The sequence below is a fragment of the Coenobita brevimanus genome, chromosome 44, assembly GCF_032717465.1.
Source record: "Coenobita brevimanus isolate Jiangsu-jjx chromosome 44, ASM3271746v2, whole genome shotgun sequence".
Classification (NCBI taxonomy): Eukaryota; Metazoa; Arthropoda; class Malacostraca; order Decapoda; family Coenobitidae; genus Coenobita; species Coenobita brevimanus.
This window is the reverse complement of record NC_136997.1, coordinates 50,379,024-50,394,153: the sequence shown is the minus strand read 5'-3', so window position 1 is coordinate 50,394,153 and position 15,130 is coordinate 50,379,024. Positions and strand designations below refer to the sequence as shown.

The 15,130-nt window shown below is 42.2% G+C and overlaps 1 protein-coding gene across 1 annotated transcript in view; it reads right to left on the bottom strand.

Moving 5' to 3' along the window:
- Positions 1-11,504: 11,504 nt before the first annotated feature.
- The window catches only part of LOC145398169 (acetylcholinesterase-like), a 193,861-nt gene continuing 190,235 nt past the window's right edge, over positions 11,505-15,130 (bottom strand). The window contains exons 6-7 of the mRNA XM_080271119.1: positions 13,194-13,354; positions 11,505-11,682 (exon numbers count right to left, since the gene is read on the bottom strand). Coding sequence (XP_080127245.1) covers positions 11,537-11,682; positions 13,194-13,354 — 307 coding nt within the window. The 3' untranslated portion in view covers positions 11,505-11,536. The remainder of the gene's footprint in view (positions 11,683-13,193; positions 13,355-15,130) is intronic.

The following is a 15,130-nucleotide window of genomic DNA, read 5'->3' as shown; positions in this document are numbered from 1 at the left end:
GGTCATTAAGGGAGGATGCGAGGAAGAGGGAAGTGTTTTTCGTGTGAAACTTTAAGGTACACTAGAGAAGGTGAGGGAAAGTTTTAAGTAATTTTAGGTAAGGAGGAACTGGGGAAATTCTGGTCGTTTGGGGAAATGGGTAGTGGTTTTAGGAGAGACTTTTGGTTCTTTAAGGAGGGGTGGAGGAAAGGCGTTAAAAGTTTTAGGGTCGTTTGCGTTAGAGTCAGGATTCCGGGAGATTGCGTGGCGAATTGATCAATGTGTGGCTCATTTAACTGGACATGGTGATAATAGGTTTCTCCCCTTTGTGTGTGTGTGTGTGTGTGTGTGTGTGTGTGTGTGTGTGTGTGTGTGTGTGTGTGTGTGTGTGTGTGTGTGTGTGTTTTAATCTCTGGACCTAAATCTCACTCATTCCTTCGATGGGAAAAAGAAGTTGGAATAATAATAATAATAATAATAATAATAATAATAATAATTTTGGAAAGAGTGAGGTAGCTAGTTCCCATTAACCTCGTTCATACGATTTTCATTTCTTTATTCATCCTTACTACAACCAGACGATTTTATTCAGCTTAGACGCCTCGTAGTGAAGGGGTGAAGGAGATGAGAATTTGAGCTGAGGTGACGGTGTTAAAGAGGAGGTGAGGAAGGTTAGACTGAAACGAAGCCTGGGAAATGAATAAGAAGAGACGGAGATGAAGAAACGAAGGTGGAGATGAAGAAATACAGATGAAATGAGAAGAAAGATGATGAATTGGATATGAAAATGAAGGAATGGTGGTGAAGATGATGAAACACGGAAGACGAAGTGAGAAGAAAAATGAGTGTAATAAGGCCGCAGGTGATGCAATAATGAGAATATGAAGAAATGAAGACAAAGATGAAGAAATGGAGGTGTCATAATGAAATGAAGGATGAACAAGGTAATGAAAGAGGTGGAGAAACAATCAAGTGGAGATGAATATGAAGAAAAAGATAAAAAAAAAGAGGAAATGAGGAAATAGTGATGGATATGAAAAAATCTATCTATTGCTAGACACCTTAATCCCTGTAGGGGTGGACACAAACAATTGCCTCCATGTCGCCCTGTCCCTCGCAATTTCTCTGCCCTTCCCACCAGCTCACACACCCCTCTCTCATATACCTCTTCATCCCTCCATATCACCCTCGACCTCCCACTCCCTCTCCCCCACTCCACGTCACTCACGGACAGGAAGATGATCATGAAGAAAGAAGTTAGAGAAACGGAGATGAAGATGAGGAAACAAAGGTGTGAAGAAATACAGAAACGAGAAAAAAAGAGATGAACCATGTATGTAAAAAATAAAATAATGACAAACGAACATGAGGAAATGAGGTGACGAAAATGACGAGGCGAAGATGAGGAAATCAAGAGGAAGATATTAACAGGAAGCAAAGAATACGGAGAAATAAAGACGAAGACAAACAGATAAATAAAAAGACAGGCAGAGACGAAAATTCAAACTGAATATATTATGTACAGGTAAAGAAATGGCTAGAGGAAGAATTTAAGAGGAAGAAATAGAGCGTGAGTGAAGAAAAATAAGCAGGAAGAGAGAGGATGTGGAAATCAAATAGATGTGAGGAGCAAAAGAGGGAAAAATTTAAAAATCAGACGCAAATGGAGAAAGCACAGAGTGAAAATTTGTGAAAGGTCTTGAGACGTGGGTTCGGATGTCACTCACTACCTCTTTAACTCTCTCTCTCTCTCTCTCTCTCTCTCTCTCTCTCTTACATCAATGAAGGTCTTAATTTTTGTTTTTTTTTCGAAATTTGCAGCTACTATGTTGGAACGTCGTAGCCACCATTAATATATGTGTAACTCTTTAGTCCTGTAACAGGTAAGTCTTGAGTTTTGGTTGAAGTTATTTTGGTAATTGAAGAGCAGGAGAAGTTAAAGATGAATACAGGGAGTTGATCTTGATTTATTATCTTCAAAGAAAGTCTAAGTTGAGCAGCGTATGTATTACACAGGGACTTAATTTACTAGGTCTAGTCGGAGCCCTCTTCTTGTTTGATCTCTCCACTACCTGCAGGTTCTATGGCTAGCCCCGTTCTGAGCTCTGATTCCTACGTTCTCGTTTAGCAGGGGTCGTGTCACGTGGGCTATACTATTGTGAAGCTTCTAGAACACTGTATGTCTGTGTGTATGGACTGCTTCCTGTGCACGTCCAGCATTCCTTCACTTAAGAGTTGCAAGGGTTGCTGACACACTTCCTATCTCATCCCCTGGCTTGGTTTTTCTATCTGTCTATTTATCTATCTATGACTTGTATTAGTATAATATGGAGTCTTGACAACTATAGTTCTTTCACCTTAACTTGCTCAGAATTTCGTCCTACTGCAGTTTACTTCACGTAGCTCAGTGGCTTTACATCCTTTCCGCAGCACTTCTTCGTGACTAGCACCATGATAGTGTTAATCATTTGTTACAACTCAACGCCCTTGATGAAGGGAAGGCAGTTTTAGATCTAGTAAAGAAAAAAAAAAGTATGTATTGGTTAGTTCAGTGAAAATGGAGGAAGGAAAGATGCCTGTCAGTGGATATAGATACAAATGGCCTTGCTTTGTATTGTCATGGACGGGAAATCCGGCAGGAAAAAGTGTGAAGGATGGTGAGGGAAAGACTTTTACTTCCCTGTCCTGTGTCTAAATATTGTGTTGTTGGAGAGTTAGCATTTCATTTATTATTAAGGCCTGATCATCTATAGTCGTTTTACCTTAACTTGGCCCAGTTTTTTGTCCTGTGGCGGCTTTTTCCTCGCAGGTTAATGGCAGAGGAAGGCAGTGCTAAGGCTCTACATCCTTTCCATCACACTGCTTCGTGACTAGCATCATAGGCGAGTGCTAATTTGTTGCATAGACTAGTGATAATTTGTTGTTAGAATTGGGCTTAAAGAGAGATGGCAGTTTTAGGCCAAGTTAAGGTAAAAGGGGTATGGAAATGACTGGATGGCCTCTCTCTCTCTCTCTCTCTCTCTCTCTCTCTCTCTCTCTCTCTCTCTCTCACTGACCGATCAATCATTGCCATTTTCATTTCTTTCCAGTGTACTCGTTTCCTCCAACTTCCCCCATTCTTTTCTCTCCCCTTCTCCTTTTCTATCTTTCTTTTCTCTCTCTCCTTCCTCATTCCTTCTTCCCTCAGTTCTTTCCTCCTTTCCTCTCCCCTACCTCACCTTCCCCTTTTTTTCGTCCTCATTCTTCCTTCCCTTATTTTAGCGCTCCTTCTCTTCACCCTCTTCTCCTCCTCCCTGCTTCCTTCCTCCTCCTCCACTCCTTCTCCTTCTCTCATTTTCTTCCTTCTCCTCCTCCCTCTTTCTCCCTTCTCCTCCTCTCCTCCCTCCTCTTTCTTTCTTCTCCTACTGTCTTCCTCCCTCGTCCTTCCCTCTCCTCCTTCCTCTCTCTTCCTTCTTCTCCTTCTCTCCTCCCTTCTTCCCTCTCCTAATTTCTCTCTCGCAAGCTCCTCAGCTCCCCTAATCCCTCTTTCCCTTAAGTAATCCCACCCCACTCTCTTTCTGCAGAGTTCTTGGTTATACTCACACTCCCCTTCTTCTTTTTTTCTTATTTCTGTCTCTGTTTCTGCCTTTGTCTGTCTACCTGTGTCTGTCTGTCTGTCTGTCTGTCTGTCTGTCTGTCTGTCTCTCTCTCTCTCTCTCTCTCTCTCTCTCTCTCTCTCTCTCACTCAAGGAGCATACCTACTAATTGCTTCCACCCGGTTGCGTCACTCCTCTCTTTGAATGTATGTGTGTGTGTGTGTGTGTGTGTGTGTGTGTGTGTGTTTTGTATATGTATTTCTATGTTCTTGTGCTTGTATTCCTGTGTGTATGTATGCATGTACGTATGTGTATGTATGTTACGTGCGTGCGTGTGTGTTTGAATGTGCGTGCGTTTGTAAGATTAATGTATTCATCTGCTTGACTAATGTACCTTCTCTGCCTCCTCCCCTCCTTCCTGCCTCCTCCCCTCCTTCCTGCCTCCTCCCCTCCTTCCTGCCTCCTCCCCTCCTTCCTGCCTCCTCCCCTCCTTCCTGCCTCCTTCCCTCCTTCCTGCCTCCTTCCCTCCTTCCTTCATTCCTCCTTTCTTACTTCCTTCCCTCACTGCCTCTTTCCTTCCTTACCTATCTGATGCATATGCTTATTCCTTCCTTCCCTAAATCTTCCAATTCTTCTTACCTCATTCTTTCCTTCACAACCATTTTCTTCCTTCCTTCTCTTCTCCAATTCTTGCCTTCATTCCTTCACAAATCCTTCCCTTTTCCTTCCCATCCTCTGCTTTCCTTAACCTATGTCTCTTCTTCCCTTTTTCTTCCTCCTCTCCTCCTTCTTCCTCCTTTCCCAACCTCTTTCCCTTTGCCTTCCCTTCCCTTCCTTCCACTCCCTCGCTCCCTTCCTTCTCCCTGTCCACCTCTATCCTTCTCTTCCTTCTCATTCCTCTTCCATCTTCCCTTTGTTTCTTTCTCCTCTTCGTCTCCCTTTTTCCTCTTCTCTCTTCCTACCCTTCATTCTCGTCTGTCTTTCTCTTCCCCCTCCTCTTCACTCTCTTCTGTCCATTCCTCATCCTCTTTTTCCTTACCTCTTTTTTCCTCTTCCTGCCTGTTTATCGCCAACCTCTAGCAAGGCGGAGCGATGATGTTTTGACGAGCGCGCGGTGTGTGTGTGTGTGTGTGTGTGTGTGTGTGTGTGTGTGTGTGTGTGTGTGTGTGTGTGTGTATGTTTTGCTCTTGCTGCCAGTGCAACCTAACAAAAAACAAAGTACAACCCTCTTTTCCTTCCAACATGTTTTTCCTGAAGCTGCCGAACACCGAATATTGCATCGGTGTTCCTTTATGCAATATTTAATGCTGAGGGATATCGTGATTTTGCGATATTGATTTCCTAAACAGTAGAATTTGTGCTGATGGGAAAAGTGCTGTCGAAACGTTAAGTTGCAAGATAAAAGAGTGTTGCGAAATTTGTACTGAGAAATAGTTTGATGCTGCGAGGCTGTCAAAAAATGAGAGAAGGGTGAGGTGTGTTCTGGTGTGGTGTGGGGGAAGGAGAATGGAAGATGTAGGGTTTAGTGGGGTGGCTGCCCTGTGGTATTGCTGTACGGTGTTGTGGTGTGGTGTGGTGGTGTTTTGTGCGTGCTGTATACTGTATAGGGCGGTGTGGTGTGGCGTGCTGCGGTCCAGTGTTGCGTGATGTGGAATGGTGTGGTGTGGTGACGCTGTGTTCAGTGTTGTATTGCATTATTGTCTGATTTGGGGTGGTATGGTGTGGGGTTAAAGTGTGGTGTGGTTTGATGTGCTGTGATGTGTTGTGCTTCAGTGAGGTGTTGCATGATGTGACGTGGTGTGGTGTAGCGTGGTGGTGTGGTGTTGCAGTGTTGTGTTATGTTATGGTGTGACTTAGGGTGGTATGGCATGAGGTTGCAGTGTGTTGTGTGATGTGGTGTGATGTGTTTTGAATCTACTGCATTGTGGTGTTGCAGTGTGGTACTGGAATGTGGTGCTGCAGTGCGGTATGGTGTGATGTGTAGAAGGAAGAGGGGGGGATGAGGCTGGGTGTTGCAAGGCGGCTGCAGTGTGGGTGTGTGCTGATGCTGACAAATGGTAGGTGAGTGACTGTACTGCCTTACCCATGCTGGCACATCTGGTTGCGGACGGAGAATGAAGAAGTAAAGGAAGGAAGGAAGGAAAGACTAAAGGAGAGAAGGAAAGACTGAAAGAGGGAAGGGAAGAAAGACTGAAAGAGGGAAGGAAGGAATGACTGAAGGAGGGAAGGAAGGAAAGACTAGAGAACAGAGGGAAGGAGAGAAAGAGAAAGTAAGAAAAATGAGAGATGATTGACCAAAAAGTGTCCTCCATGATGCATCGCCTATTAAGGAAGGAAAGAAGGAAGGAGGAGAAGAAAAAAGGGAAAGAAGGAAGGTAGGAAGGAAGGGAGGAAAAAAAAGACGAGAAAAGGAGGCGATAAGAAGGAATGAAAGAAAGAGGATTGGAAGGCACTATAGGAAGGAAAAAATTGTAAGGAAGAGGGAAGGATGGAAAGTAAGGGAGAAGGAAGGAAACAGAGATGAGAATGGAAAGGATAAAAGCCCATGAATGAAAGAGTAAAGGAAATGTGGGAATGAGAGAAAGTAAAGAGGAAATGAGGAGAGGAAGAGGGAAGGAAGGAAAAATGAGAAAAGATGGTATGAGGGCGTGAAAGAAAGATAAATGAGAACGTAGGAAGAAGGAAAAAGAGAGAGCAAGGAGAAAGAAGGAATGAAGATAGAAAAGAAAGCAAGGAGAAAGTCAGAAGGAAGATATGAAGACGAGAAAGCAAGGGGAGAGTCAGAAGGGAGGAAGGAAAGATGGTAAGATGAGACACGACGAAGGCCCAAAAGAAAGATGAAGAGAAGGTATTGTTGTAACGCCAGAGTGTCTGACAAGCGCAGTCTTTGTAGTGACAGACGGATTTCCATGAGACAGAAGAAGCGTGACTCGTGTTGTGTGAGGCATACAGAATGAGATATCGATTTTTTGTCTGTGTCTGACCATGAGGAGAGAGAACAGAGGATGAGAGACTGACTGGGAGAGGATGTGTGAGTGAGGTGGAAGGTGGGATGGGCAGGGGGAGACCTAGGATGAGGTGGAGGGATGGAGTGGATATACATATATGACTTAATCTACCTGTCTATCTGTCTATCTATCTATCTATCTATTTAACCCCCAAATCACAGCTACAAACTATAGGAGGAGGAGGAACTGTATACGACCAATCTCTCTCTCTCTCTCTCTCTCTCTCTCACTAAAGAAGGATGGAAAACCAATGTATATGACCAAGAACACCTGGTCGAGTAAAGGTTTTATTGATATTATTATTATTATTATTATTATTATTATTATTATTATTATTATACACAGGTGTAGGAGCAACATAATATAAAGACCAGATGATGTGACAAGAGGGCCTGAAAAAAAAGACCAGAATTTAATATTCCTATGTATTTTTATGTATTCTATGCCAACCAACCAATATTCAGTGTATAATACGGCCTATGTATATTAATCAAAAATTCTTACATATATCAATCAATATCATTTTTAATTTTATGTCAACCGATATTGTTATGTACCCTGTAAGGTGTAATAATTAATCAGATGTATTACATGTATTTCAAGCAATATTCTTATGTATTTTTTATGTGTTCTGTATGTCATCCTATATATACTCTGTGTCAGTCAAGATTCTTATATATCACTGTCAGTCTACATGTATTCTGTACCAGCCTTCATTCCTGTGTAATACATGTTTACCTGTATCAGCTAATTATGTATTCCCTGTAAATAAATTAATATGTATACCAACAAATATTAATATCTACATCAATATTGTGTGGAAAAAGTCTTACAATTTAGTCCTAATTAGTCGTCTCACTAACAGAAGCTTCAATGTGATCAGAAACCCAACAATTATATCTCTACCAATTCTGCTAGATTTCTGTGATTTTGCATTGTCTATATTTTTCTATTTTCACTAGAACTCTCGACAAGTGTGATTTTTTTTTCTCCTACCAACAAAAATGAGGAATTGGTATGCTCAGCCGCACAGCTATTCTTACTGGATATGACGCAAACCAAATCTAACCCAACCCAACCCAACCATGAAAGTCACACACTTTTTTCCCCCTTATTTTAGAAGGTTAGGGCTGAAGGATGTTAAGGTTAGGAAGGCAGGATGTCAAGGTGCAGGAAGTCATGGTTAGGGCTGAAGGATATCAAGGTTAGAATAAAGGATGTCAAGGTTTGGGCTGAAGGATGTCAAGATTAAGGCTGAAGGATACCTGGGTTTGGTGTAAAGGATACCAAAGTTAAGACAGAAGTATATGGGTTTCACGGCTGGGTTTGGTCTTGCTGATTTCAGTTGGACAGTATCCACAGTCTGTGCAGCCAAACATTATAATTAGCCCATAATGTACAGATATATTTAGTCTATGTACAAGATCTGCCAGGGCCAAGAAATTGTGTTTATGCTCAAGAAGCTTATGAGTGCACAGGCAAGATTTGATTCCAGCCTAGCCTACAGTGAGAGGTCTATCTTGGTGCCTTGTATCAGCCTACCTACTCATTTGTATTTATAATATATACTCTTGACTCACGTTTACTCCTAGAAAGCTCAGTGAAGAGGTGACATCTACACTGGTATCGTAATGAGTTAAATTATTATTGCCTACAAAGGTTATGTTACCTATACCAAAACAGGAGGTAAACTATAAGAGGCTGGAAAACACGAGAAGGCGATAGCAAAGCAATGTAGGTCATCTCTCTCTCTCTCTCTCTCTCTCTCTCTCTTCCTAAAGGGTATAGATAAGAATGATGGGGCTCACGCAACCACACTGAAACAACTAAAACATTTTCCTTGACAAACCGAACGCCTCTAAGAGTAAAGAGATCCTGATCACTCAACTGAACAGACTTACTCTTTCCATTCATTCATATAATTATGTATTTATACTATTATTACAGCTACAGTTATACGCCTTGTTGCTACTTATATATTCATAGTACTGTACTATTTGCTTCGTTTTCAGGACCGTTTTCTATGTGGCATGGGGGGCTTCGTAGCAAATCTTCTTTAGTGAATTATTTTGCATATTACAGCAACATTATTTTCGTACATATCTCGTTTTAATAATCATTGTTTCCATCGCTTACACGCAAAATACTGAGGTGTAATATCTAGAATAAATCGCTAACGAAGAGGTGTTACGTAATCTGCAAAGCCACTTAGAATCCAGCCCTATCTTAACATCACAACATACAATGAATTTCACACATGACAAGGTGGCAACACTATACACAGGTTTCAGTATTTTTTTTTAACCCTTTTAAATATTTCTACGGACAAAAATAACGACGAGATTTATCCAAAGAAACATTCCTCCGATTAACAACAGATTCCACGAACACCATCAACAAATGAACACTGACACAACAAGATACACAGACGGGGTAACAAAAGCCGTCCTAGTGATATCTACAAACGAAATACTGTACCTCTTGGTTGACTGGCTGGTTCCTTGATATGACGTCAGCCTGATCTAATAACCCAGCGCCTTGATTGGCTACGGGGATCGTGACGACACAAAAACTCCCGCGTCTGACTGGCCGAGCTTCATGACGTCACGGATACTCGCACCTGATTGGTTACGAGGATCGTGGCGTCACAAGACCTCATCTGATTGGCAAAGCTTCATGACGTCACGGACACTCGCGCCTGACTGGCCGAGCGAGTCATGACGTAACGGATCAGAGCCATTTTCCCAGCGCCTGATTGGCTGAGGTAATAGTGACGCTCAAGGTAAACAAACCATGACGACACAAGCTTATAGTCGGTGGCATCGGAGTCTCCGTAACGTATCCTCCTAACCTATTTATTTTGCATTTTACGCCACAGCATTTTCTTTCACGTTATTTATGTCGCATCAGTACCATTTAAGAGGATATATTAAGTTTTCTTCTATGCAACATAAATCGGCGAGGAAGAGGTGTTACGGTCTCTCAAGCCAACGCGAATGCGGCCCTATTGTCTATGGGGTCAATATACAGATTAAGTCCTCCTGTTTTATTTAATTTCCCTTTGTGTGTGTGTGTGTGTGTGTGTGTGTGTGTGTGTGTATTTTGTCATTCATATGTTTTCGGAAGAGCGAGAAAAAAATGTTTAAAGCCTCTTTCTCAGCGCATCTATAAAATATTTATAAAAAAAAAAAAAATCGAAATTCATCATCATCATCATCATCCAGACCTCTTCCCCCTAGGGATGGGGTGAGGTAGGGTCCAGAGAGCATAAGAAACAAGGGAACTTAATCCGTATATGGACCTTCTATGGATTAATAACATGTATACCTGACAGCAGATAGCAAACTTGCAGAGTTATGGGAGAAAAAGAAAAATATCCAGCCATATTGTCAGCTAGGGAAGGGTCGGGGGGGAGGGCGACATTCTGCATACCAGAGGGACTGACATTATGCTTCGTCTCCCACGTCGTCTCATTTACTTGGGATAAAAGTTTTTAAAGTTGTCTCTCTTACCCTGAATGCGTGACCTTTTGACCTTCCTCTGGGCCTGTGGGGAGAGAGACCGCCAGCTCCGGGATCGACACAGACACACACAACATTCAATTTGTTTTGGAGTCTTCTGGGCGCTTAGTTCCAGTGGTCCTGCCTGACGAGCGAGACAGAGAAGGGTAAAATTTTTCACACAAACGATTTTAAACTATATACATTTTCTTATTTTCTCTGTCATTTCCCGGGATGTGCTGATATGTATACGTAATGATATATTTCCGTGGTGTATAATGATGTTTATTTTACAATTTCTATTGATTAATTTAGCCAATTGATATAAAGGCAAAAATCATCCCCAAAACAATACTTTTTAAAATCTCGGGTATAAGATTTTACTCTGTTTCTCTACCAATGGCAAAAAATTGTAAACTAAAGCAGAAATGTTTCATGTAACGATACTGCTTCATTCCTCTCTCGTGTGCTTTCAATCTCTAAGGCAAATAGTGTTTTTATTTTTGCTTTTAGGCGCTTGCATGTGATTATGATTTCCTCCGTTTTCTGTGAAGGAGAGTTTCTGTGATTCAACCGACGTCTTGTGATTCCTGTTTGTGTCATGGTATTATTTATTTCACATCCTTCAATTTTCTTCACTAATTTTCATCTTTTTTTCCCTCTTCTTAGTCTTCCTCTACTTTCATATCCATCCTCTTCCTCTTCTCATATTCTTTCCCTTTCGTTTATCGTTTATCTTCCCGTTCTCCATTATCATTCGTGCTTATTTCCCATTTTCTTTTGTTTTCTCTGTTTTAGGAAGCTTTCAACCTTTTCCTTCTCAGATGCTTTCTTCCTCTTCTTTCTCTTTTCTCCTTCGTTTTCCTCTTTTTTCTCCTATCGTACTTTCCTTCCTCTTCTTCTTTCTCGTTTCGTGTCTTCTTTCCTTTTCGTCTTCTTTCGTTTCTATTTTTCTTCCTCTTCCTTCCTCCCTTTTCTCTTCTTCCCCTCCTCTTCCAATTCCTCTTCTGTCCCCCCCTCCTTCCTCGTTATCTTTGCATTAATTCCCATGTTCTTTGCTTCCTTGATTGGCCTTCATCCATACTTTTTTCCAGCCTTTTTCTTCTTTTTTTCCCTCCTTACTGTCTCCTATTTTACCTCTACACACCTCTCTCCCTTACACAGTCATTTCTTACTACCTCCAGACGATTTAGTTCATCTTAGGAGAGACGTTTTCAGTGGAGGGGTTAGTGAGAGTTGCATCTAACCCTTCCTAGTTAAAAATTCCTCTAGTAAGCTGAATAAAATCGTCTGGAGGCAGCAAGAACTCAATAAAGCACGCGTTACCTGAATAAAGAGCTTAACCCTTTGATTCCATGTGCGCATAGGCTTTACCCTGATCATTATTTAACTTTATTTTTCTCCTTATGTATCTCTGTTTATTCTCTTCCTCGCCTTTCTCTCTCCAGTCTATTTTTCCCTCAACATCCCCCCTTTAATTGATGAAGAGGTAGGGAGGGAGGAGGAGGAGGAGAGGGAGGAAAGAGGAGAGAAGGAGAGGAAGGATGAGAGGGGAAGAGGATTTAACAGAGGCCGATTTACTGAGCGCCTTCCTTAAGTCGTTTTCGCATACCCCGCCATCTGTTGAGAGAGGAAAGAGTTAGTGAGTGCAAGGTTGTGGATTACATTAGTGGTAGTAGTAGTGGTAATAATAATAATAATAATAATAATAATAATAATAATAATAACTAGAACTCTGTAACTATCCTACGTATAGCCACCTGTCTCCACCTACTGTTTCTTACAATGACCTTGACCCCACTGGGGAGATTTGAATTTTTTTCCATCGGCAATGACCCATACCAGGACACATACCCTGGACAATTCTGATTCCTCTCACAGGTTCCATTAAAATCTCCAGTAGACACGACCAACTTGTTCACAACATAATACCGACATGACTCATTCTGATATGGCCTTTCACTGTACAAGAAGTATTTAGAATTTTCGTCCTATCAGTAACGGTCCATGCCAGGACACATAACCTCCGCCCTTCAATATCCTCATGCAGTCTGCGGTTCTCCTGGAATCGTTGTGAGACTAAGAGGCGGTAATAATGATAATACCAGCAGACACAATACGAGACTAACATTGGTAATAATTATGATGATATTTTTATTTTAGTAATAATCAAAAAAGCATCGCAAAGCATTTACCCTAATAAGAGCCATTCCTGAACAGCTACCACCACTGTCACCACCACCACCACCACCACCACCACAGCTAACACCACCACATCATCATCACAGATACCATCAACACCATTACCACCATCACTACCACAGCTGTCAATACCATCTCCATCAGAGCTACCACCACCACCATCACCATGACAGCTATCACCACCACGATCATCATAGCTCCCACCAGCACCACCACCACCACCATCATCGTCACAGCTACCTCCACCACAGCTACCACCATTTTCTGTTGAATAGAACTGTGTGTCCGTAGCATCAGTGAAGTAATAGACATCAGAGACTAGACATACAACTCTCTCCCTTCCCCCCTGTCTGTCTGCCTGTCTATCTGCCTCGCTTCAAAGACAAATGAAGCTCCACGGAAATGCTTCGTCGCCTCTTCCAAGTGTGTGTATTTTAACACCATTGGGGACAAGTATTAGGGGCCAAAGCACCACCTCAGAATAGGTCAATCAGCATCAGAATTGAAAGTGGCTCATTTCCAACCACCCTGTCACATCAAAATCTTTTTTCAAGTTTTGGACTGCACACACACACACACACACACACACACACACACACACACACACACACACACACACACACACACACACACACACACACACACACACACACACACACACACACACAACCAAAAATATACACTAAATAATAATGACAATAATAATAATAATAATAATTCCACCTTCCACCTCAACCACACATACCTCACACTACCACACCTACGTCCATCCCTTCCTAACCTTGCCACGCCTGCCTTACACTACCAAACCTTCCAGCCCCACCAAACCTACCTACACTCCTTCCTCACACTACCACACCTTCCACCCCCACCACACCTATCTCCACCCCTGCCTCATCGAACCACACCTGCCTCGCCTCGTGCCTCACCTCGCTTCTGCCTAAGGACGGGCATCAGTTCGTTCCAGAAAGCGCATGCGGTGGCCCTGGGACCCGTGCCGACCTGGACCGAGCTGTTTCCATTCCACACGAAGTACTGAGGCGTGGCGCTGGTGTAGAGAGGCCACGGAACGCCCTCATCTACTGGACGACTGAAACAGGTAAGTAGATGAGTATATAGGTACAGTAATAGATAAGGTGAGGTGAGGTGAGGTAGGGTAAGGTAAGGTGAGGTGAGGTGAGGTGAGGTGAGGTGAGGTAAGGTAAGGTAAGGTAAGGTCAGGTAAGGTAAAGTGAGGTGAGGTGAGGTGAGGTAAGGTAGAGTAAGGAAAAAGTAAGGTAAGGTTAGTTAAAGCAAGGTGAAGTAAGGTAAGGTAAGCATCTTTTCATCAGTGACTTATTTTGTATAGCTTTATATTATTTTGAATAACGCCATTATAGTTTCAATACAGATATAGTTTGCATATACAGTATTACATATATATATCGATATATATTGAGAGAGAGAGAGAGAGAGAGAGAGAGAGAGAGAGAGAGAGAGAGAGAGAATAACAAAAAAATTTACTGCATACTCCCAGTCCTCCACATCTCCCAACCTACCTCATCCCTTCAGCCTTTGCCTCCCTGTTCACCCTAGTTCATTGTCACCCTCCCTGCTACAGCCTCCCTCCATGTAGCTCATATCTCCCTACCCCTCCTGATTTTATATGCAAGTGTCTCTCCATCTCTCTCCCATCCCGCCAGCCCTCCCTTTTCTCTCTCACCCCTGCTCCTCTCCCTCTCTCCTTTCCCCCCCCCCTCTCCTCTCACTCATCCCTTCCCGTCCCCTTCCCTCACCAATTTTCCTTCATCCTAAGCTAAGCATTTCTCATTTAAAAGCTAAGAATTTTTTTAAAACTGAGTTGTAAATATATGGAATAAACTGCTCACAAATATAGTAAAGTGTGATACAGTACTAACCTTTAAAAATCATTTGTATAAGTATCTGTTATCTGACCCCCAGCTAGGTATGTTCACTCCTGAATAGCACATTTCTGTGGAGTAATGACTACAAAGTTATGGGAGAGCGTTTCCAATCCCATGAAGTAAAATACTTCTTCAACAAAGTCGTAAATATCTGGAACAGATTTACTTTTACCAACTACGCGAAAGTTCATTCCCCTCCTGTCTACTGGACACCCAGTAAAGTTAACATACCCGTACACAGCGTCGCGTCACGTCATTATATATTTATCAAGTTGTTAAATGCAAAATAAGTAGTATAAACACAGACTAGGATCTGCACAGACAATCCTGAGTTAACTGTCAATACGCTTACTTTCGACCTGTGATGGGCTGTGGATCACCGTAGGTCTCCGTTAGTTAAGTGACCACCATCGGGATTTTTTTAATGTACCAGGGGTCACTGTTTTAGGGTGTAACTTGTGTACAGACGCCCCATTAAGTCAACGTACCCGTACATAATGTCATGCCTTAGTTATTTTTTTATTTGATTATTCATTATACTTTATCACTTTCTCTTTCAGGTCATTCAAACTGGTAGCTGATAAATAAAGTCTTATAGAATGTAACTTTTCCTTTTCAGTCTTTCCCATGAAATTTCCATGTCAGTTTTTCCATCCTGCAAGGTGGTCCTTCTCACCTTTTCCTGCCAGTTTTAACCGGAGGATTTGGAGGCGGGGGGAGCCTTCTTCCTTCACTATCCTTATCCTTCAGCATGCAGAATTAGATCTCGTAGTAATAGTCTACTCTGTAACAAACAGCCTCGAAAGGATTCCATTGTATATTCCTTTGTATCCCTTCCCTTTTCTCCTCCTTCTTCCTCTTCCTTTCCTATTCCCCTCCCTTGTTCCCTCTTCCTTATCCCTTACTTCCCTCTCTCTCTTTCCCCTCCCTTCCTTCACCTCCCACTCTCCTACCTCCGTTTT